General features: G+C 40.3%; 1 protein-coding gene across 3 annotated transcripts in view; it reads left to right on the forward strand.

The window, feature by feature from the left end:
* The window catches only part of Atrnl1 (attractin like 1), a 587588-nt gene that overhangs the window by 440963 nt on the left and 121407 nt on the right, over window positions 1-25218 (forward strand). The window contains exon 28 of one of the 3 annotated variants that reach the window (XM_076563388.1): window positions 5210-5547. The exons of the other annotated variants lie outside the window; for them this stretch is intronic. Within the exon in view, the coding sequence (XP_076419503.1) occupies window positions 5210-5278 (69 nt within the window). The 3' untranslated portion in view covers window positions 5279-5547. Of the gene's footprint in view, window positions 1-5209; window positions 5548-25218 lie in introns of those variants that run through there. 3 annotated transcript variants of the gene reach the window in all.

Here is a 25218-nt window from a genome sequence, read left to right on the forward strand (position 1 = left end):
TGTTCTCTGAAGGAAAATGGATGGATCGCCATGTCAAGTGAAATATGCAAGACTTAGAAAAAAATACCACATTTTCTCTCTATGTGGATTCTAGATTCTATGTACACATTTAATTATTTTTATAAATAATACATTATATCCAGATGACATGAAGGAAAAGACAAAACTGCCTGGGCAAAGGATGGGGATAGAGTGGCGAGAACAGAGAGTGGACGAGAAAAAGGTGTAACGGGTCCAGGCCTAAGATGCATTTGAATATGTGTGCCATTATGTACCATAGATATCTACAATGCATTTTTAAAATTTTGCTTTTTTTTAATTTATAAAGATATCTCATTCTAAAGATATCCCATCTGTGGCTGAATGATCCAAAGTCGCTCATTCTCTGCACATTGTCTTTGCCAAGTATCATCTATTGCAAGAAGAAGGTCCTCGGGTGAGGGCTGAGTGATGATCTGCTCTATGGGTATAGTAATATACCATTAAGAGTCATTTTATTGCTGTGTTCCTCCAGCAGAATTAAACAGTAGTAAGTTTTCCCCTAGGCCCATGGCCTATCTAACCTAATGGTCAGGTTCTCGTCCACTTTATCAGTGCCTGGTGTGGATTCCATCTCACAGAGTCGGCCGCAGATCTGATGTTAGCGAGTGGCTGGTTACTTTATAACGTCTGTGCCGCCACTGGGCCGGTGTGTCTCTGTGGAAGGTCACAGAGTTTAAAAAAACAATTATAAAATAGGTTAGCAAAGGTGACATTGAAGCAGAGGTCAAGAGAAGTGATGGAGGAATTCAGGAGGATACTCACAGAAAAAGAAAGATGCATGAAAGGGTGAACAAATCTGTGTTCTCCTCAGTAAATGCTACGTATTTCAGATGCAGTTTCTCAGGATCCTATCACCCCCCTCCCACCTCTCCCTACGTTACTCATCTTGTTTTTGGAATCTCTTCCACCATATCCCTTCCCAATTAAGTTAGCCCACGTAAGAGTTCTGTCTTCTCTCACTCATGTAGAGAGGCTTTTAGCTCCCTGCTCCAAATCTCTCTTCCCTCTGCTCTTTCTAATGCTGGTGCTATAGTCTCCCACATAGCCAATGATGTCTTCTCAGAAATCCAGTTGTGTAATTACATCTCACCAAAATGTGGAAGTATGAAACCACATGCTATCCCCAAATGCCCTCTGCTGGCCTCTGTGCTGTCCACTCTGTCCTGTGATGGAGCACTTCTTGCCCACTTGCCTTAGTCATCCTGTGATCTCTGCTCTGTCTCGTATTATTGAAGACCTACTTAGCCTCAGCCAGTGGCATCTTTGCTTGGAAGTCTTTCATCTCATTAGGATTCCCTACATGGTCTCTATTTTCTTTCTTTCTTTCTTTCTCTCTCTCTCTCTCTCTCTCTCTCTCTCTCTCTCTCTCTCTCTCTCTCTTTCTTCTTTCTTTCTTTCTTTCTTTTTCTTTTGTTTTTTTTTTTGGTTTTTTTGAGACAGGGTTTCTCTGTGTAGCTTTGCGCCTTTCCTGGAACTCTCTCTGTAGCCCAGGCTGGCCTCAAACTCACAGAGATCCACCTGGCTCTGCCTCCCGAGTGCTAGGATTAAAGGTGTGCACCACCACTGCCCGGCAGGTCTCTGTTTTCTATAAAGTCCCTCTGCACATAGAATAAAAAGCTACCCTTAAGTCAGTGATGCCTTCTTATTCATCTTTATAGTCACCATGCCTGTTTGCTTTGCACTTAATAAACACTGAAAGCTTGTTTGTTGCACTCAGTAGTAATGACATTAATATTATTAATAGCAGTGGTATGAAATCTTTAAATAATATACTTGGAAATAATGAAAATTAAAATAATTTGAATTAAAAAATAGTGATTGTTGAGGGATACTGTTCTTGCTTTCTCCTTTTGCTCCAAGTGCCTCTTGAAGAAGCAGAGCAGCATGGAGCTGTGTGCCAGATGACAATAATCAGGGAACACTAACTCAGAATTGAGATACTTCTACCTCCCCATGCTCTCCCAGCCTGGACCTCTGGATCAGGCCAATAAAATGTGCACTAACACTCCAAGCGTTCCTGGAGTCACTGCCACTGTCCCAGAACTCAGGTCAGTTTGAGGTCTCAGAATTGCCCTCATCGGTTTTCAAGTTAGATCAACTACCAGTAGGTGGCACCAAACTTCAGACTAGGGTAGGTGAAACGCAACCAAAAAGCCGCTCAACCCAGATGGCTAGCTGTCCAGCTTACCTCCGTCATTTTGGATTCTTATAGAAGTGCAACCCTACATTCTACACAGCTGAACTTTCTGGAAAGTATTTATGACACTATGGCAGAGTCTCATTGTGCCATTTCCTAAGATCCTACTGTGTAGATCAGGTACCGAATGCAAGCTTTATCTCTAAAGCTCACAGCAGCCTGTGAGACAATAGGGACTGGCATTAGTCTCCTGTTTGTGAAGAGCATGATGCTGAGAGAATCATCTCTCCCCAGTATTGCACAGCTAAGTGATCTTTTCATAGTCCACTGTACTTCTGAGTCAAAGAGAGGAGGAGAAGGAGAGAAGGGGGCAGTAGATGGGTCACTGCAAGCTCTCTCCTCTGTCCCATGGTTGCCACTCTGCTCAGGAAAGAAGTGCTTCTAGCTGGTTCTGTCCTTCCTTCTCTGATTGTCCTGTACACTCGAGACTTTGCTAGTATCTTTATGGAGTCCTCGGAATTCACATGTGGGACTGCCCCTCCCCCCCCCCCCAGCCACAGTGTGACATGGAGAGGTAAGGCCTTTTGGAAGCAGTTAGGTTAAGATTAGGTTTGGGATTTTCCTTTCTTATTGACTCCTATGAAGACTGAGCAGAAGGCAGCCATGAGCCTGACAAGAAGAAGGCCCACACCAGAGCCCTGCCATGATAATATGCTATCTCAGATGGCCAGCCTCCAGAGCAATAAGAACCAGTGTTTCTTGCTCAAGTGACTGAGTCTCTGGCATTTTATTATGGCATTCCAAGGAGTTGAAGGAAATTGTATTCTCTGTGCAGGAGCAAGTAAAAAGTCTTTAGCTCATCAAGACCTGGACCCAGAAGCAGGCTCACAGGAGCATTTCCCAGGCCTAGGCTGTCCCTTCCTTCTGTAAATGTGGCCCCTCTCTTGCTGTAGTATTTGGATTTTCTACTAGTTTGTGGCTTTCCCACTGATAGCCTTGTCCTCCATTACTTTAAATGTTTACCTGTTTTGATCCTGAGGAAGTCTAAGTTCTCTGGAAACCACAGTCTTCATAGCTACTTGAAAAACCAAAAGGGGAGCCAGAGTAACTAGATAGGAAGGAAACAAATGGAGGAAAAACATAGTGGAGGTAAGTGTGAGTTAAAAGGAGATAAAACTATAAAGCAAAGGTTCTGAAATCACAGCCAATTGTTCCGCTTTGGTTGTGTTTAATAAACTCTTCTGCCCTTGTTTGCAGCAAGGATGCTAGAGCATTATTATATTATTATACTTGAAATGCAAATTATAGTCTAACCTCTGTTGCTTTTCTAAACTCTTTAATTGTTTAATTTGTGGATGAAGGATATTGTTCTTGGGTTTTATTGGTTAAGATCTAAAATTATCTACACCCACACAGCCTCCTGTCTCCATGAACAAGGCTCTACTATTCTACTGGCTTGTCAGCCGGATTTTACTGTTCCAAGAAACTCTACCCCAGAAAGATGAAATCATCATGCTAGTTAGATTTCATCAACAAACCTAGACATAAGAGAGGCTCATAGAGGAGCTCCCTCCATCAGATTGGCCTGTCTGGGGGGCATTTTCTTGATTGCTAATTGATGTGGGAGGACCCAGCCACCCCTGGGCGGGTGGTCCTGGGTTGCATAAGAAAGCAGTATGACCAAGCCATGGGAAGCAGCATACCTCCATGGCCTCTGGTTCAGTTCCTGCCTCCAGGCTCCTGTCTTAAGTTTCTGCCTTGACTTCCATTCCTGATGGGATGTAAGCTGTCAGATGAGGTAAACCTTTTCCTCAGAAAGTTGCTCTTGGTCATCATGTTTGTTACAGCAATAGCAATCAGAGTTGGACAGTGATAAACACTTCCTTACTTTTTTCAAGGACTTTTTGAAAATCCATCCAGAGGGACATTGAGCAGTCTGCCATTCAATAGGTGGCATTGGCTGGGGACCCTCTAGTCTCAAATTTATTTCGAAGCCCACACCTCCTGTGTCCACCAACCCCAAACTAACAGATATTATCTTCACCAACTCCCAATCAGATCAGTCTCTATTGTAAGATCTGCAGAAATCCTCGGAGTCTCTCAGATCTCACTGTTGAGTGGGACAGGGGCGTGTGTCAAGGAAACAACCTCCTGTGGCACACCTCACAGTAAACAAACTTTGTCTCTTTTCAGGGAATTAAATAATAATAATAATTTTGTTCAGTTTGTGGAGAGTCATCTTTCCACATGGAAGTGACTGAAGCCATTTTGTTTCTGTTTCATGACATGTACTCTAAAGGTCTGATTTTGTCTGGGAAATAGAACCTAGGAAACTTTTATCTTATATACTTATATCTGTAAATCCATCATAATTTTCTTTAAAAAGAAAACATTCTGTCCAAATCCTACAACAGAATCACAGAAATGGAAAAAAAAAAGAATTAGTCATTTTTATCAGAGAAAACTTCATGGAAAAATTATAAAATCATTATAAATACAATTTATCTGAAGTTATATTTCAAGATTACATTATTTTCTCTCTGGCATTCAGACACCTGAAATTCACATTAAAATATGTTGGTGAATAATTCTCATTCTCAGAAGTACCTTTTAAAAACTGCAATATTTCATAAGAACAGCATAAAATGAAAATAATTGACTGTCTCTTGCCTTGTGGCACTCAACTTTTAATCTAAATAGATATGAAGCATAATGGCATTCATCTATATGAGACATTTGTAGACTTAAGAGAAATTAAGTCACAAGACTGCAAGACCAGTTCATAAATCAGCAAATCAGATAAATGGATAAAACTTTCCCAGAACGCTACCCAGGGGTTCCAGACTCCCTTGCAATTTGTTACCAATTCTGTGTATCTTTTTAGAGGAGGTTCATCTCCTATTGAATGTTTGGCAAAAAGATTATGGAAAATTAGAATTTATAAGAGCTTGCAACATTTATGCCATTTTTGATTTAACAATTTAGATGACTTGTTCAAAAAATTACCCCTGATTTTCATTTTCTTTGTAGTTTACTGAAATGCTGCTGCCATCCGGAGATCATAAAAGCACAGCAGAGACGCTGCCATACCACCATTAAGGCCATACGAAAAAGCAAAATGTTGCAGCTAAAAGTATTTTTAATGACTTGAAATTGCTTAGAGTGCTTTTAGAAGTAAAAAGGGTGCTGATTTATTTAGCTGGTATACTTAACCTAAATTAATTTGGCAAGACTACTTTGGTCCTAATCCTCATACAATAAAATTTATATGTTAATATTTTTAAATGATGCATCATTTTCCCTGGTGGAGATAATATATTGCAATGACACAAATCTACCAGCAGTCACTTAAGAACGAGGGGAATTAACCCATCACTTGGGTATGAATAAAGGCTTCATCTCTGTATAGACTGAGTTTGTGTTTCTGTGTGACCTTGCAGATCCAGCGTCACTAGGTGAACCATAGAAAACCAGTCCATTCTTAATTGCTCTTGGCAAGAGTTTCTAGGGAAATACCGTAGGTCTTCTTGCATAATTTTGTCTTAGTGTTTTTATATGTTTTAAGAAATAATTTTTATAGGTCTTTCTAATTTGTATATTCTTTACTACTGATTGGATGTTACTGAAATTCTCCATAGAGACCACTTCCATTTCGTTACTCTTTTAATAAACATTAACCAATAACAAACATATAAATATATTTTCTGACTGGATAGTCTATCAGGACACCCAGACTCTGTTATATATGCATTGTTTATTATGTTCCATATCATGTGCTTTTCTTCAGGTTTAGGGTCATGGCCTTGACATTGAAGATAAACATCACAAGAGATACCTTTAAACTAGGAAACTTTGTTATATATCTTAGATGAATGTGTTAGGCTCACACAGCTGACTTTTAATTCATTTTAACTATGTTCCAGATACTGTGACGTCTGGTCTGCCTTTTAAAGTTGATTGTCTTGATTGTTTATTTAACTAATACCTCCCCCCCCCAAAAAAAAAATACTTGAATGCAAAGTATCTGAATCTGTATTGGTGTGACCTGAATGCTTGCATACGTCCAAACTGTCTTATGCTGAAGTCCTGACTCTCGATGCGAATATCATCCAGAGCTGGGGAGTCTGAGAGATGATTAGGTTGTGAGGGTGGTGCCCGCATGGAAGGTGTTAGTTCCAGTTTCAGAAGAGCATACAGTGAGCAGAAGGCCACCTGCAAGCCAGGAAGTGTTCCCTCACCATAGTCACAAATCTACCAGCACCCAAGCTCTGACCCTGGGCTTAATTTCCCCAGCTTTAAGAGTAAATATTTGCTTTTGTTAGTATTTATATGAGCCAAAATGACTGAGGCTCATGCGTACCACAAACAATAACAAAGTTACCTTAAAACAAAGCTGGGGTTTCTGTTAGATGGAAATATTATGTAATAGGGATAATCTGCCTTGCTCTACACTTCCTTTAAGTATGAAATGTATTATAACTATAAGGACATCAATTTGAAAATAGTCTTTAATATACAATGAATACATTCTATACAACCTCCTGAGAACACACTCCTATTGGTTTTATGTTAGTTTAAGGATTAGTCTATAAAATGTGTAAGTCCAGAGAATAATTGTAAAGGTGGATTTATTTCAGTGACTTTCTAGAAAATATATAAAAATATAGGAAGTCCTTTCAGGATCTAGGTGTCCATTGTTTCCTATAGAGTGGCCACGTCTGCAGTCCCCGTTGTTCAGTATAGAGTGGCCACATCTGCAGTCCTGTTGTTCAGTATAGAGTGGCCACATCTGCAGTCCTGTTGTTCAGTATAGAGTGGCCACATCTGCAGTCCCATCGTTCAGTATAGAGTGGCCACATCTGCAGTCCCCGTTGTTCAGTATAGAGTGGCCACATCTGCAGTCCTGTTGTTCAGTATAGAGTGGCCACATCTGCAGTCCCCGTTGTTCAGTATAGAGTGGCCACATCTGCAGTCCTGTTGTTCAGTATAGAGTGGCCACATCTACAGTCCCCATTGTTCAGTATAGAGTGGCCACATCTACAGTCCCCATTGTTCAGTATAGAGTGGCCACATCTACAGTCCCCATTGTTCAGTATAGAGTGGCCACATCTACAGTCCCCATTGTTCAGTATAGAGTGGCCACATCTACAGTCCCCATTGTTCAGTATAGAGTGGCCACATCTGCAGTCCCGTCGTTCAGTATAGAGTGGCCACATCTGCAGTCCCCGTTGTTCAGTATAGAGTGGCCACGTCTACAGTCCCGTCATTCAGTATAGAGTGGCCACGTCTGCAGTCCTGTTGTTCAGTATAGAGTGGCCACATCTGCAGTCCCGTCATTCAGTATAGAGTGGCCACATCTGCAGTCCCCGTTGTTCAGTATAGAGTGGCCACATCTGCAGTCCTGTTGTTCATTATAGAGTGGCCACATCTGCAGTCCCGTCATTCAGTATAGAGTGGCCACGTCTGCAGTCCCGTCGTTCAGTATAGAGTGGCCACATCTGCAGTCCTGTTGTTCAGTATAGAGTGGCCACATCTGTAGTCCCCGTTGTTCAGTATAGAGTGGCCACGTCTGCAGTCCCGTTGTTCGGTATAGAGTGGCCACATCTGCAGTCCCGTTGTTCAGTATAGAGTGGCCACATCTGCAGTCCCCGTTGTTCAGTATAGAGTGGCCACGTCTGCAGTCCTGTTGTTCAGTATAGAGTGGCCACGTCTGCAGTCCCCGTCGTTCAGTATAGAGTGGCCACGTCTGCAGTCCTGTTGTCCACCCCATTCCCCTAGCTGTAACCGCTTTGCCAGTCCCAACAGAGCATGCTCAGGTTTGTCCTTGAATGCTTTCATCACAGAGGAAGTTAATTGTGTCAGTTTTATATACTACATATTTTAAACAGGACCATGAGTCTTTCTTTTGTGCTTTGGAGTTGTCTGCTTGGATGAATCTTTCCTCTCTCCCTTTGGCCTTCCTCCTTCCCTTCCTCCTGCCACCCTCCCTTCCTCCCTCTGCTATTTACAGTGCTGTAAGAGAAGGCCTCATAAGCAGACGAAACAGCAGCTAGATACCTCAGAGCATCTATTCGTGTTTTAGCCCTCTTAGGTCAGGCATTTGCCTATCAGTATTTCTTTCCTTCTGTTCTGCTCCGTATTAGTACCACCTACTTGACTCTGCTGTGCTGAGACTTTGACAAGAGGGTGTCAGGCAGTTTGTAAGGTGGCAGACCCAAGACAGCGTTGCCTTCACAAGGCCCTAAGGTGAGTGTGTTGGGGGCAGGAGAGGCATTATGATACCGGTATATTCAGGCAGCTTAGGCAACTTGCAGCATCCCTGGCAGAGTTGTCAGGGACTTTTAGTAACTAGATTATAAAATCATCCCAATATAACCTTACATCACACAAGATGACTTCAGTAGAATGGATTTTCACGTTCAGAAATCGTGTGCATTTTCCCAGCATGACACTCACTTACCTAACATTTTACGCCACATAGAACGATAAATTATCCAGTGTGATCTAGAGTCATCAGACACATTTAAAAGTTTTATTGTACAGTATTTTAAAGTTTACTAACCATTATATAAAATTAATAAGATAGTTTATACAGTTTCTTGCTTTATTGACTGTGGGTAATAACCTGTAGGTGGGAATGATGTGACTAATAGCTTTTAAAAGAAACTTATTGAAACTTCAATAATGTATTGCAGTGTTTTTCGAGTATATTTCACTTCTGAAGTCTTAGGAGAATGGTCAGATACCAAGTTGCTTTCTTCAGTGACTATTTCATGGAGAATTTTCTTAAGTGAAGACGGGGGTTCTAATGCATAATTTTTTCAGCAGACTATTGAAGTTGAAATTCCATTTCCAGAGTCAGTCAGCTTTGTTTCGTGCTGTATTTTTAGCATCCTGAGCTACTGAGCAGCATTGCTCTAATTAATAACTGTAGGGTGAGTCAGTTCCACTGCTGCTCTTCTATTAACTGCAATTTCCTGTAGGAAATTAATAAGATGGAAGGAGGGGTGGCCGGCGAGAATAAATAATGCTACTTTTGCAAGTCACTCAAATTCATCGGAATAGAGTAAGCTGCACAACTTCTGTTAAAAGAAAAATCAATATTGTAAGAGAAACTACTGTAAACTTCCTCAATCAATTCTTTTTTAACTCTTTTTTTCCTTTTATTGAAAATAGTATTTTTTTTCCTCACAGAATATATCCTAATTTTCATTTCCTTCCCCCTCTGCCCCTCCTAACTCCTCCCCTCCCATCTGGATACATACCCTTTCTGTCTCTACTTAGAATTCCAATAGTCTTCTAAGGGATAATAATACAATAAAATATAGTAAGATAAAACAAATACTAACCCATCAGAATTGGACAAAGCAAACAGAAGGGAAAGAGCCCAACAGAAGGGACAAGAAACAGACTCACTCATTCACACACTCAATAATCCCATAAAAACACTAAACTGGAAGCCATAATAGATAAGCAAAGGATGTGTAGGTTAAAAAGGGAGAATATAACACATGTGTATCTATATATGCTAAAATAGAAAATAAATAAGATAATTTTTTAAAAAGAAAGAAAAGCCCTGGCATGACATTATGAGACTGGGAACCTCCAAAGATGCCACTGAATTTGTTTTCTGTTGATTATCTGTCTACTGTTGGGTGTACAGTCTACTTGAAGAGTAGTTTGTTTCCCTAGTGAGACTCCCTTGGAGGCAAGTAAAGTTTCATTTACAAGTGGCTTATCAATTGGAGATGGCTTCTGGGCTAGGGGGTGTGGCCATGTGTCCACTTCTCCTTTCAGCTCTGGGACCCTACCTGGTACAGACCCATGAAGGCCCTGCACATGCTGCCTCAGTCTGTGGGTTCATACATGCATCAACTCTGTTGATTTAAACGGCCTTGTTTTCTTGGTGTCCTCCATACCCTCTGGCTCTGTACTCTTTTCACCTCTTCTTCTGGGGGGTTCCCTGAGCCCTGAGGGGAGAAATTTGATGGAGATATCCCATTTGGAGCTAAGTGATCCAAGATTTCTAACACTTTGCATAATGTCTGTCTGTGGGTCTCTGGATTTGTTCCCATCTGCTGCAGGAGGAAGCTTCTCTTATGTTGGCTGAGCAAGGCACTGGTCTATAAGTACAGTAGAATATCATTAGGAGTCTTTTACTATTATGTCTTCGTGTTTGTTTTTACCCTGGGTCCCTATGCTGTCTAGTCACGGTGTGGGTGTGGCCTCTGTCTCATGGAGAGGGCATTCAGCCAAACCAGACGTGGTTGGTTACACCGTAAGTCTGCACCACTGTTGCACTAGCTTCTCACATCCAGGACACCTTTTCCAGTCGTTGGTTTTGTGACTGGTTTGGTGTTTACCTTTCTCCTTTGATGGCATGCAATACATTCCTGTACTAAAGATGCTAGAAAATGGGGTAAAGACTCTTATGTAGGCACCAGCTTAACTTCTCCGTGTTCCGTGGGTTGTGTGGTGTTGTCTTTGGCAGTGGGAACTTGTCACCAGTTTGTGGAGAGCAGCCTATAGTCTTGGCAGCAGCCTGGATTGTTTGGAGATTCCCAAAGGACCCTTCTGGCCAACAGTTCAATGTCATCAAATCCAGGAACTGGAAGCTTCATTTGGTGACAAGATGGCTGGTTAGGACTCTGTCTCCCCCATTATTTGGTGATTTTAGTTAGATTGCTGCACATATGTATCCATTTGAGAAAGCTTCTATTCTCTAGTTTTAGGTTTCCATACTACTCCTCAAATGGCTCTTAATTTTAGCTATCCCTCACCATACCCCCTCCCTCTCCCATCTCCACTTTATTTTGCTCTTCCATGCCCCCATCCATCCATAACTATCTATTCCATTTCCCCTTTCTAATGAGATGCATCTGCCCACCCCCAAGTCCCTTACACTAGCTAACCTCTGTGGTTCTACAGAGTATAGCTTGGTTATTGACATATCAGCTAATATCTACATATACGTGAATACATACCATATTTGTCTTTCTGGGTCTGGGTTACCTTACTCAGGATATTTTCCAGTTCCATCCATTTACCTGTGAATTTCATGATTTCATTTCTTAACACTTGAGTGTAAATGTACAACATTTTCTTTATCTGTTCATCTATCGAGGGACATCTAGGTTTTTTCCTATTTCTGACTATTATAAATAGAGCAGCAGTTAACATGGTTAGGTAAGTGTCTTTGTGGTGGTATGAAGCATTCTTTTTAGTATATGCCCAAGAGTTGAAAAGCTGGATCTTGAGATTTATAAAGCGCTGCCACACTGATTTCCATGGTGGCTGTACAAGTTTGCACTCCCATCAGCAATGGATGAGCATTCTGCTGTGGGATGGTCTGTATGTCAAATTGCTCTGATTGATCAATAAAAAAAAAAAAAAAAAAAAAAAAAAAAAAAAAAAAAAAAAAAAAACACTGATTGGCCAGTGGCCAGGCAGGAAGTATAGGCGGGACTAACAGAGGAGAAAAGAAAGAACAGGAAGGTGGAGGGAGACACTGCCAGCCACCGCCATGACAAGCAGCATGTGAAGATGCTGGTAAGCCATAGCCACATGGCAAGGTATAGATTTATGGAAATGGATTAATTTAAGAAATAAGAACAGTTAGCAAGAAGCCTGCCACAGCCATACAGTTTGTAAGCAATATAAGTCTCTGTGTTTACTTGGTTGGGTCTGAGTGGCTATGGGCCTGGCGGGTGACCGAGATTTGTCCTGACTGTGGGCAAGGCAGGAAAACTCTAGCTACACATTTCCCTTACTCAACATCCTCTCCAGCATGAGCTGTCACTTGTATTATTGATCTTGGTTGTCTTAGCGGGTATAAAATGAAATCTGAATATAGTTTTGATTTGTGTTTCCCTCATAACTAAGCATGTTAAAAATATATACAGTGTGTGAAATATGGGAAATAATTTAGTAGCACTTAGCAATTGTTTTTAATCTTTAATATTAAAATTCAAGAATAATTATCTCTTTGTTCAGCTCTACCTACAGCCACAGAAGTCAAATCCTCAGATAAGAAACCTTAGTTTTAAGAGCACTTCCTGGCTTGCTTTGCTTCTTTGAACCTCAGTGGAATTTGCCTTTTGGGACTGCCAAGGGTCACACTTGTCAGTGAGTACCAAGCTCCAGTTGTTTGTGATTGTCTCTAGTGAGTAAGAGGGTTCTTCCAGCTGATATTCACAACTTTCCGTGAAGAACTCAGAAAATTCTTAGCAATTGACAAAGGAAACAGAAATGACTAGTGCTCACATCTGCAACCCAGCCTGTGGGAAAGGTAGGCCTTTCTAGGCATTGTTGCCTTTTCATGGGGCTGCTGGGCCTCACCTACACTCAGGTTGCTCTCCATATCATAAAACACAGGGAGAAGGCTCCCACTGTCCTAACTACTGTTTTTTATGTGCTTGGTTGTATCAGTGACATTTAGCTCTGGCTTCCTTGTGCATGGAGATGCAGCCTAGGTGTCAGTGTACCCCAAGTAGTCCTGTTCTCTGTTTTATGTATTCATGGGATCATCTGAGCATGTCTTGTGACTAGTATTAGATCTGTCATTTTTAAATCACTCCATCTTTCTTAGCCATATGAATTATCCAGCTACTCATGGATGACTAAAACTAATACTGATAAAATTACTAAAATAAAGTTTGAGTATTTTCTCCCTTGCTAGCACTAGCTTAAGTGGACTACACTGAGGAAAACATCACTTAGAGAATGTTGCTACTGTGCCATGTTTCACACTGGAACAACTTTGCCGGCAGTTTCTGAGCAATGTCTTTTTTTGGTGCAGAAGCCTTAAGCTGTCTTTCTGACGCACGCACACTTCTTTCTATTATAAGTAGAATGTCCTTACTGTGGATATTCCATATTTTACTCACTCACCACTTGATGGATTTGCCTTTTCTGGTTTTGAGCCATTACAAAGTTGCCGTTGACTGTTGTGTTCAGGCTTTTGGTGGGTACCGGTCTCCACTCGCTTGGGAAAATGAGAGTGATACTGCTATCTTGTGCAAAGAGCACATGTTTAACTCCTGAGAAGATGCCAAGAGCTGCTCCACCACCCACCATCAGAAATGTATGAAAGTTTCCGTTGCTCCATATCCTATAAATACTTAGTCAAGTTTTTTAGATCTTAGTCACTCTATTATGGGTCATGTAGTGGTTTGATGTCTCATCTCTCTGATGACTACTGGTGTTGAGTGTCTTTCCATTTGCTTTGGTCAAATGATGGGATGCTGTCAGCTAATTTTCATGGTGTTCAATTTGTTGAATTTGTTTCTGCTTTTTATTTGATGTTAAGCTTAATGATAAATATGTACTCAACTCAAAGATTTTCTAAAGTTTCTTTCTAGAAGTTTTATTGTTTTCACCATTAAACTGGATTTATATTGAATTTTGAGGGAGTTTGGCCATGTTTATTAGTGATAAGAGACAAAGCCTAAAGCTCCCTTTTCATATGAACACCTAGTTCTGGCACTTCTGTGGCTTTGTCGGAGTACCTTGACCACCTTGTGCCACATCCATAGACAAATATATGTAGTTTTTATCCTATTCTTTGACAAATATAAAAATGTATACATCCATGTGATTTTTGGAATGTATATATGTGCACATACACATGTATGTTGGTTATTGTTTCACACAAAATCATAAAGGAATATGAAGTCTAATATATGTTTCTTTTTCAAATTTGTTGTGTTGCAATAGGTCATTCATATTTCTTTGATGTTTTTGAATCATCTTTTCAGTTCTCAAAAACAAGACTGTTTGAGATGATGTCATGGATCAGAATGTCTGTGACTGATACAAGGTCACTGGCATCTATAGTCTGTGTTACTTCGGATCTACAAATGTGGTAATGCCATGTCATTCACCTGGATTTTCCTTAATGTCTCAAGGACACTTTATAGTGAGCAAAATCTTATGCTATTTTGTTGTTTTATAAATAATTTTATTATTTTCCCTATAACAAAAATTTTGTTTATAAATACATATTTTATAATTTGAAATAGTCCCATAATCTCTCTCCCAAACTGTCTATTCCTTTGGCATTTGTTTCTAGGCAGATGTGACAGCTGTATACTTAGAAACAATAAAAAGGCCCTAACATTTTATAATTTGTGGTTTCTTCACCTCCCCTTCTTTGTTGAAAATAGATTCTTTTCTCACATAATATATCTGATTAAGGCTTCCCTACAGCTACTCCTCCTGCCCCCCCTCCAGATCCACTCCCCTTCTGTCTCTCATTAGAAAATAACTGGTTTCTAAAAGATAATAATAATAAGTATAACAAAATAAAATATAAGATAAAACAAAAAATATTACCTCAGAGTTGAACAAGACAAACAGAAGGAAAAGAACCCAAGAGAAATGACACCAGTTAGAGACCCACTCATGCACACGCTCAGGAATCCCATAAAACACTAAACTGGAAGCTGTATGTGTATGCAGAGGACTTCCTGATGCACATCTGTGCAGATCCTGTTTAATGCTGCTTCAGTCTCTGAGTTCAAAGAAACTTTGCTTATGTTGATTTAGAGGCCCTTGTTTTCTTGGAAATCATACTTTTCCCACTTCAATTTCCAATTTCTCATAGCCACTGAATATTTAAAATCAAACTTTTATATTGCTTATTGTCTGAGGACTTTATATATTTGAGTTATTTAATCATGTTTTTTGGAGATTTCTTTGAAATTTCTGTGTAAATAGCCATGTCATCTATTATTTTCAGAAACAAATAAATGTAGTTTTCCTCCTTCCTTTCCCATCAGCACGGCTAGTATTTTTCCTAACTTGTTGCTTTGGCTAGCATTCCTAGTGTATTGTTAGTTTGAAGTAGTTTTAGCCAAATCCTTTGTCTCATTTCAGATCACAAAAGGAAATGATTAATCTGCTCCCATTTGGTTAAACTAATTTTTCTAAGATATTTTTATATTTTAGAAAATATCTATTCTTATATTGCTATGAATTTTTTGCCAGGGATAAATAATAAATTTTGTCAACACATTTGAGATGATCTTATAGCTTAAGATTTTTAGTTTGCCACTATGGTGAATTAAAGTGGTTGGTTTTGCAGCTCAAAACATTGTCTTTCTAGGGTTAAAAATCCCTCAATAATGATATATCCTTTTGTATATGGCTGAATTCAGTTTGCTAATTTGAAAATAAATTTTGCAGTTATGTGTGTGTATAAAGTATGTGGTCTCTAGTTGCTATGTCATGTCACAGTGGGCACCAGATGTTGTTCCAATCTTAGATGGTCTTTTAATAAAAAAAAATAAAATAAAATAAAATAAAAAAACCTGAGCCAGGTATCAGGGTAAAAGCTGAAAAGTCAGAGAAGCCAAACAGCCAGCCACTAGTTTTTACCTCTACAAAATCCTCAGCCTAAAGAGAGTGAGTTCCTATTTCCTCACACCTTATATACCTTTCTCTGCCCTGCCGTATTACTTCCTGGTATTAAAGGATGTCTGCTTCCCAAGCAAAGGCATGAGATCTCAAGTACTAGGATTAAAGGTGTGTGCCACCAGTGACTGGCTCTGTGTCTAATCTAGTGGCTGGCTCTGTCCTATGATCCTCAGGCAAGTTTATTAGGGTACACAATATATCACCACAGTTACACTCTAGCATCAGACTAGTTACAGCTTCATAAAATTAGAGGGAGATATTACCTCTCATCTTTTTTCTGGAGAGTCTGTATAGAATACTATCTCATCTTCAGGGACTGCAAGCTTCTCAGTAAAACCAGCCAGTTCTTGGAACTCTTTGTGGAATAGTTTTAAATAAAATATTTTTCTGGTTTTTTTTTTGTTGTGTTGTTGTTTGTTTTCACAAAAAAGAATTTTGTTGCCTTCATGTATTGACCTTTAGTCATGGTGATTTTGGAAATGCTCATAAAGCTAGCTATAAAGTGGCAGTTACAAAGTAAATGTTTTTATTGAAAATAACGCCTTAAGATGAATAAAAATATGTATATTGTTAATTCTTGGTAGTAAAATAGTAGATGTTTATGATAGATAATGATAGGTTTTTGGTTTTTTTTGTTTTGTTTTGTTTTGTTTTGTTTTGTTTTGTTTTGTTTTGTTTTGTTTTTTTGAGACAAGGTTTCTCTGTGTAGTTTTGGTGCCTGTCCTGGATCTTGCTCTGTAGACCGACTGGCTTCAAACTCACAGAGATCCGCCTGGCTCTGCCTCTCAAGTGCTGGGATTAACGGCTTGCACCACCACCACCCAATTGATAACAATATATAGATGATAGCTAGATTGATAGATGATAGATGAAGTGGATGATGGATAAAGATGGATGATAGATGATAATTGATAGGGACAAATAGATGATAAACAGAAGATGATAGAGAGATTTAAGATAATAGATAAATATAGATGATAGATTGATAGATGATAAAGTGGATGATAGATATAGATAGATAGATAGATAGATAGATAGATAGATAGATAGATAGATAGATAGATAGATAGAATTCAAATTTTAAGTAATTTGAATTTTACCAGATATATGACTTTTTCAACTATGTATCTCTTTCTAAGTCAGTTTTGGTAATTTGTATTGTTTTTTTTTAAAGCATCATTTTATCTAAGTTGTCAGTTATTATCATTCTTTCACAGCTTTTTACTGTTTAAATTATTACAGCTATTGTGTTTCCACACCTAGAAAGGCTACAGTGATGTCTGTTACTCCATTCATGGCATGGGCCTTCTGTCAGGTTGACCAGAAGGTTATCAAGTGTGTTGATATTTCCTAAGAAGCAAGTGGACTGTTCTGTGGACTCTTTTTTAAACTTTGTATAAGTTGATGTTTGTGTCTTTAGTGCTGTCTCTTCTCTGAGTGGTTTAATGACCTGCTTATTTGTTGTTGCCATATGGAAACTTGAATGTTGATTCAAGAGTGTTTTCGCTTAGTGCTAGGATTTGATGCTCCAAATCTCCCTTACACATCTTCTAGCTCCGTTGCATACATTTTAATTTGAGGTGTTTTTATTTAATTCAATAACTTTCCTGACTTTTTATGAATAGCTCTTTGATCCTTAGCTTATTAAGGAGTGTAGTTTTATTTTTATATAATTAGTGATTTTTCAAATACCTTCATGTTACTTTTCATAGCTTATTTCTTTCATGGTGAGAAAATATTACTGTATGATTTCCATTTCTTTAAATGTTTTGAGTCTGCTTTTTTGCTGAAAATGTTGTCTGTATTGGTGCATAATCCCTTTACCCTTGACCCAAATGAATCTCATGCTTATGTGCAAATTTAGAATTGCCAATTAAATTAACTTATGTTACTAAACTATCTTGTATTCATAGTTCTATATTCTTACTGAGTTTCAGTGTGAGAGGAATCTTGAAGTCTCCGAATATCAATGTGCTCATCTCTTTTTTTCCCTTTAGATTCTATCGAGGTTAGTTTAATCTATTATGCAGCTCAATTATAAAGCATGTAGACCTTTGTTACTGCTATATTTTCTTGATTAATTGACTTCTTTATCATGTTATTGCTTTCTTTTGTTGTTAATATTCCTTAATCTAAAGTCTGCTTATTGTTGTTACTATTTATGTAGCCATTAAAAATTTATTTTTTCTTTTTCTTTTTTCTTTCTTTTCTACTATAAAAATAAAACATGCCCAATCACAAAACTGTACCTAGAAAAACAGTAACTGCAGATGGTCAAAACTAGAAGATGGAGTCTAAGGAGGCACGGTCAGTAAAGTACTATGCTGTGCTATGAGGACTGCCTGGTCAGTGTTTCTACTGCTGCTACAAAACACTGCAGCCAAAGCAACTTGGGGAGGAAAGGGCTTCTTTGGCTCACACTTCCACAGCTCTGTTCATCATTGAAGGAAGTCAGGACAGGAACTCAAACAGGGCAGGAACCCAGACGCAGGAGCTGACGCAGAGGCCATGGAGGAGTGCTGCTTGCTCCTTGTGGCTTGCTCAGCCTGCAGTCTTATAGAACCCAGGACCACCAGGCCAGCGATGGCTCCACCCACAATGGGCTGGCCCTCCCCCATCAATCACTAATTAGGAAAATGCTGTACAGGCTTGCCTGCAGCCTGATCTTATGGGAGTATTTTCTTGCCTGCAGCCTGATCTTATGGGAATATTTTCTTACTTGAGGTTCCTTCCTCTCAGATGACTCTAGCATGTGTCAAGTTGACATAAAACTCTCTAGCACAAGGACCTACATTCAGATGCCCAGCACCATATAAAAAGCTGGGTGTAGGCATGCTCCTGTAATTACAGGGCTAGGGAGGCTGAGACAGGAGGATCCCTCAGACTTGCTGGACAGTCTCTTAGAATTAGTGAACTCCAGGGTCAGTGAAAGATCTGTCTCAAAAAGTAGGGTTGTGAGCAATTAAGTGAAACATCCGCATGGACCTCTGGTGTCCTTAGGAACATGACCACATATGCATGCTCACCCCGCACACACACACATGCTAGAATATGTAAACCAGCATGCAAAAGCAAAGACAGGGAGGTAAGTTCGCCGTGTGTGTGTGTGTGTGTGTGTGTGTGTGTGTGTGTGTGTGTGTGTGTGTGTTTTATTTACTGTGGTAAAATCTCTGCAACTTAAATGCATCATCTTGTTTCCAGGAGTGAAGAGCAGTGGACACACTCGCAGTGTTGTAATCTGTTTTCCAGCTTTCTGTAATTCCCATTTCCATGGGCTTTCTCTTTTCATCTTTCTCTTTCTCCTGTAACTGTGCATTTGCATATACAGTGAATGGCCTTTTGTGATTTTATCCAAGAGGACTGTCTTTATCTTTTGATTTATACATCGAGACAGTTCATTTTAATATAATTAAATATAGTTCAGTTATAATCTACTGTGTTGTTGTTTATTTATAAGGTGGCTTGGGGTCCTGCTTGACATCTTCAGTCTCTTACATTACTCAACATTTCTCTCTCCCTCTCTGTATGCAGCCTTTGTAAGTTTATCCAGTTCTACCAGGAGGCCACATGCCAGGTATCCTGGCATTTCTAGGCTGTCCACCTTCCTATTTAAATCTCTAGTATTCTGCTTCTCAGTCACACCAAACGAATCACCTTTCTGCTTTCATGAGATCCTACCCATCTGCTGATTTCATTGTATTCATGTCAGGGATTGCCGCCCTCCCTACCTGGACTTCACCTACCAAGGGCTTGCGATCTTCATGTGAATTGTCTGCTTTAAGCCCTGTGAAAGAGATTAGAGCAGAAGTCCTAGACAGATCGCCATGGCAGTGCACTGCCCTCTGCCACGTGGTCGGAGCCTTTCTTTCAAGTACCTCTCCTCCCGCCCCGCCGCCCCAGCCACTGCCACCTAGAGTCACCTGAATTATATTTAACAGAGTTTACATAGAACCCCTTGAATTATAAGCTTAGGTTTTTGTTTCCTAGTGTTTTGGAAATAGAGTCCCAAAGGAAGATTGGCTTTCACATAGATAATGTTCTTATCTAACTCAGCACACCTGTGTATTGGGTCCAGAGAACTGAAAGTGAGATAGTGAAAATTCCTTGTTTTTCACCAGTGGCAGCCAGGATAGAATCGCTGGCCATGCCCCAGATCAGACTCTGTGATGTTACACAGGATGTCCCTGCTTGGCCCTCAAAAACATGTCTTCTGTATAAAATTATTTAAGTTGCTACATTTAAGTAACTTTCCTAAGTTATTTTTAAATTCCCCCAGCAGAAAATTAATTGTCATTAATATCTGAAGCTAGCAACAACTATCAATTGCCACTAGATAACAGGCAGGTATCTAAAGAACAATAAACATTTTTCACAAAGTATTCCTAGACAAATATAGGTATTGATGAAAAACCTGTCTTTTCTTTATAGACGACATAATTATAGTAAACATTTAAAACTGTATCCGTTAATTTTATTCAGATATTCATTGACTACCTTGTACCCCAAAAGCACATTCCTTGACAACTAAGGGAGTCTGTGAAATGCACATTTATTCCTTTGACAGGATATTATGCCATGCTTGTTTTATGTTAGTGCTGTGAGCACACTAGTGTGTTTTATAAAAAAAGAATAAAATTATGTCCTGTTTAAATATGAAAAATTAACAAAGTAAAAATCTAGAGCACTTCCTGGCTTTATGTAAATGTCAGATCAAATAACTGATTTAATTATTGAGCCTTCTAAATAACCCTAAATTTCAAATTGAGGAGCAAACATTAGAGTAAAATTTGTAAATCAGTTAATATTTTAAAATCTTACATAAGCCATCTAAGTAACCATATGAGAGAAGATCCACGTGATCAGCAACATTAGTAATTTCCCTTCTCTCCCAAGATATTTTTAATTAAAAATCATTTTCCAAGACATTTCTCAAAACTTGTCATTGTCTGAAAATCAGAATGTTAGTCCGTTAGCACGATCTTGTTTACTTCTTGTACCATTTTGTGTTGACCCACTGCAGAAGCTTTGAGGATGACAGTATCAAAATAGGCTTTTTAATTGAATAAGCCTCTTTTCTACCTTTTGTATTTACCTAGAAAAATTAAATCCCCTCTTACACAAGAAACAAAAGAAAAACAATTCTATCCAGATTTTCCATGGACCAAGTTAACATTTAGCATTAAATAAGCTTAATGCCCACAAAAGGGCAGTTGTCATGTATTTCATCTAGAGGTTGAACTGACAGTATATAATCCCACAGGCTACTTCCTGTGGTGGTATTGTGTTCCCCCAAAATATTGTGTACCCTAATAAACTTATCTGAGGTCAGAGAACAGAAAAGCCACTAGATACTTAGGATAGGCAGTGGTAGCACACGCCTTTAATCCTAGCATTCCAGAGGCAGAAATACTTGTGTTCACAGATACAGCCAAGCATGGTGACTCAAGCCTTTAATCCCAGGGAGTGATGGTAGAAAGCAGAAAGGTATATAAGGTGTGAGGACCAGGAACAAGAAGCATTTGGCTGGTTAAGCTTTTAGGTTTTGAGCAGCACAGTTCAGCTGAGAGCCATTCGGATATGAGGACACAGAGGCTTCCAGTCTGAGGAAACAAGATCAGCTGAGAAGTTGGCAAGGTGAGGTAGCTGTGGCTTGTTCTGCTTCTCTGACCTTCCCGCATTCACCCCAATAACTGGCCACAGATTTGATTTAATTAATAAGATTCTTTAAGATTCCTGCTACAACTTCCTTCCTTAGAAGATTTAGCTTTGATTTGACTTCATGTCTGTTTTCCCTTTTAACCTATCATAGCACATATTTGAGGTGTCCGCAACTCTAACAAACCCATGTGTCATTCATTCCCCACTGGCACCTGAGGTCACCACGACTCTAACAAAGCTCCTGCATGTCATTGCCCACTTTTCATGGGGAGAGGCTATTTTTACCAAAATTCTGAAAGTAAACGCGTTCATTACACAGTCCCCATCTCCACTCACTCCCCTTTTAGCTGCTCCATTCCTCTGTGAAAATTGCCTTCCATTTTATTGCTTTTCAAGGCTTCTAAGAGCTTGCTTAGAAACAAAGTCCAGGATTTATTTGATTCAAAAAGAATTCTTTTGGCCACATGTCCACTCTTTACTTACTAGTTTCAATGCCTGTGAGTAAAAACCCAAACCACGGAGCCACAGGAGCGGGAGGGTGTTTGGAGAGGTGCTGCAGTATCTAGTCCTACCTGGTACCTTCCTAATGACAGGTCGGACTGTGGCTTTGTGCAGCATTGGATCAGTGGTGAAAAGCCCCATTTCAGTGGGTTCTGTCACTGTGTGTCAGTCTGTTTCCATGTTCATGGAAGTCTGGCAGTTAGAAGTGGTTAACAGAAGCCGTCTCCACGCCAGGCACTGAGCTGTCACACATTTAGTGACTGCAGGAGTGCTGCCCGCGCCTCCTCTGGTGACTCTCCACTGTGGCGCTCTAAAGGAGGTCATTTAGGCCGCTTGTCTTGTGTGTCCTTGTCCCCTTCCAGGACTCCCACCAGGAGTCTCCAGGTCCGCAGAGGACCTCTCCTTCCTCTCTGTAACTTACTTACCTTGGCTGTAACATTTTCACTGCTGGTTACTCCTGTCGTGTGTCATTCGTAAGTATCTAGTAAGTGCCAGCCTGTGCTGACACCATGTCCCCGGAGGAGGGTGAACATGGCCACCACAGCCTGTGCCCGTGTTGAGCTTATTGCCTACAGGCATATCAACAAAAACAAGCACTTACAAGCCACCTCCCTGACCCCTCTGCCACGTCTCTTGTGGGCCGTTTCCCTGATTTCACTGTTCCCATTTCTCGGGGTTACTTCCTAGGCCCCCATCTGACTCTCCTCTCTCTCATGTATGGTCCCATTTTATCAGGCTTCAGCCTCCACCATATGACTGCCCTGCCAGTCTGTGCTATTTGCAAACCTTCCAGCGAACAGCCTACTAGAGACCTCCACCCTAGAATTTTTGCACTTCAAGTGCATCTGTTCAAATTTCTGCGGATTCCCTTGAATTCTGTGCTGCACGGCTCCCCTGCCCTTCACTTACAATCCCTTTCTCAGATAATAGCATCCATGTTTTCATTGCCAAGTTCTAGGAAGGCAGAGAACTTTTCTGACCACCTCTGCATCACTAGTTCTTAGTGAGTTTAAGCACTGGACCATTTTTGTGTCAGTGAACAGGCTTCTTCCTTCCCACTGATGTCATTTATTTGAGTGATGCTCTGGTCCTAGAAACTGTACCCCAAGTTGCCCTAGGAGTCACTATTTAGTCGTTAACTCTACAGCACTGTGCCTGGTGTGACCCTTTCTTAGGATGCAGTTTTTGTCTCTGTGTTTCTGTCTCTTGCGAGCACTCCACACCCGTGTGTCTTAAGCCAGATGAAGCTTAAGTTTACAAATCAGCCCTACAGATGGGATGGCCCAAGGAGGTAGCGGGCCCGACTCCGGGGTGCTGTGCAGCCTTTACCACAGACACGGAACACCACCTTCCCTTCATCTTAAGGCATTCTTTTCCTGTTACTTCTCTCCTCTCATTTACAGAGTATAGTTATACTTCCAGTAAATATAAACCTTTTTATAAATAATATAAAATAAAATAACTTTTTAATCTAACATCTGTTTAAAGTGCAGCAATAACACATGAGAGAAGAGCTGGTGCAGCTGTTCATTGGGTGAACGAACCCAGAAAATTCTCTAGCTCATGTGGAAATGGCTTCCAGAATCCATCCCTTAGCAATAGCAAGCTCTGCTTGACCATTATGCAAACAGCCTGCCAGACAGTGCGTGGGACACACCTCCTTCCCAAGAGCCATGGTTTAATGCTGACAGAAATTCAGTAAGCTATTGGAACATGAGATTTATATTCTCCTTGATCATTTCATTCTCACACTTAAGTAAATGCCATCTCTATACATATAATTCACTCTACTATGATTAGTAGGTTTTATTATAGCAGAATAAATGATCAACTTTCAAACCTTACGTGAATGAGAACATGTGGTATTTGTGTCTGCTCATTTCATTTATCATGAAGTCCTCAAGTTCCGTTTATTTTTTTGTGCCAGGAATGACAGGATCTTATTCCTCTTTTACAACTGAATAATGTTCCATTATATACATATCCTGGCTAACAGGAGCAAAACACATCCAGTTAGGAATCATAAGCTCCTGGTTCCACAGCAAATCGGGTGAGTATATTTTAGAACAGCCTCTTATGTGTTCTGTGAAGAAGGGGAGGGTAGTTTGAAAGCGCCACACATCAGGGATGAGAGGATGGAGACAGTGCTGATCTACACGCACTATACATGTATTCGATTTGACACCCAACTTCACAGGTCAATGCAGTTACCATACAGCAGTGTAGGACAAGCAGAGTAGTCCCTTCAGGGTTTACGATAAATGGGCGTAGACCCAGCTATCTTTGGGAAGTCACTAGGAGCTTCCTGCAATGCACTGAGACGTTCTATGAGTTAACAATTGAGTTTTAGACTGCTGATTGTTTTCCAACATGGGCAGCAGACCCAGCTTATCACAGTCAGCTCTACAGCCATGTGGTTGCACTGTTCTCTCCGCCAGCCATTCCTCTTGTCCCTGGAGCATCCCACCTAGCCTCATCCGAGAGAGAAGAGTCAGAGGCTGCCCTGGCTCGCAGGTCAGCTTTGCCACTTGGGCCCTGCCTCTCCGTGTTTCCCCACCCCCATTTTCTTAAATAGAAGGTTGAACACACATGAAACACACACATCTGAGGGTGATTTCATGGGGGTGGTCAAGCTAGGCTAGCTATGGCTACATCCCTTGTGAATGTTCAGAAATGCATCCAACAGAATTTTATCACATTTTATAAGATTAGTTTGCTTCTGAACTTCTTGAGTTATTGGGCATTGGTACGCTGTGTTCAAAGATCAACAGGGAGATATACTTTATTAAAGTGAACCTCCCCATGGAAAGATTCATCTGCAAAAATGGGCAAGAAAAGCATTCTGGCTGCCCCCCCCCCCGATTGCTGCATGGTGGGATATTTGGCATAGCCAAAGTCAGAATTTGGGAAGACAGGGGCCCCCCAAAGTCTGGAAATCTGATAGCATGACTTAAACTTGATATTCTATGGAAAGTCTAAACTCAACTTGGGAAACAAGAGCCAAGTAATCAGAGCTGAAGCCACAGCTGTTTCTGGACAGAGAAGTCCTGACACTGGCCTGCGCTCTGAGGTTTCACACTTTAAATATGCATCATTGATGCCTACAGTGTGTTATCTAAGGATACACATGCTAATTTAGCAGAGAAGCTGGCAGGCCTCGAGCTGTCTCCGGGATTATATTTCTTGTGTTTTGTTCAAGTCTGAAGGCCTTTGAGGTCACAGGCAGAGCACTGGTTGATTTTAATGTTGATGATTATCCAAAGGAATGACCACATCGTGAGTTTATTGCACAATGTGGTATGGGTTTCACCCTACTTGTGAACAAAAGAATTCTATCAACATCCTAACAGCTGTACCAGCCTGCTGCCTGGGATAGATATTAAATCAGGAAGGAAGGGGGCCTCCCTTGTCAGCCTAAGGCTTCCATGTGCCACATGTCGGCGTCGGTGGGAGATGACATAAGA

This window comes from Peromyscus maniculatus, chromosome 1 (genome assembly GCF_049852395.1).
Source record: "Peromyscus maniculatus bairdii isolate BWxNUB_F1_BW_parent chromosome 1, HU_Pman_BW_mat_3.1, whole genome shotgun sequence".
Taxonomy (NCBI): Eukaryota; Metazoa; Chordata; class Mammalia; order Rodentia; family Cricetidae; genus Peromyscus; species Peromyscus maniculatus.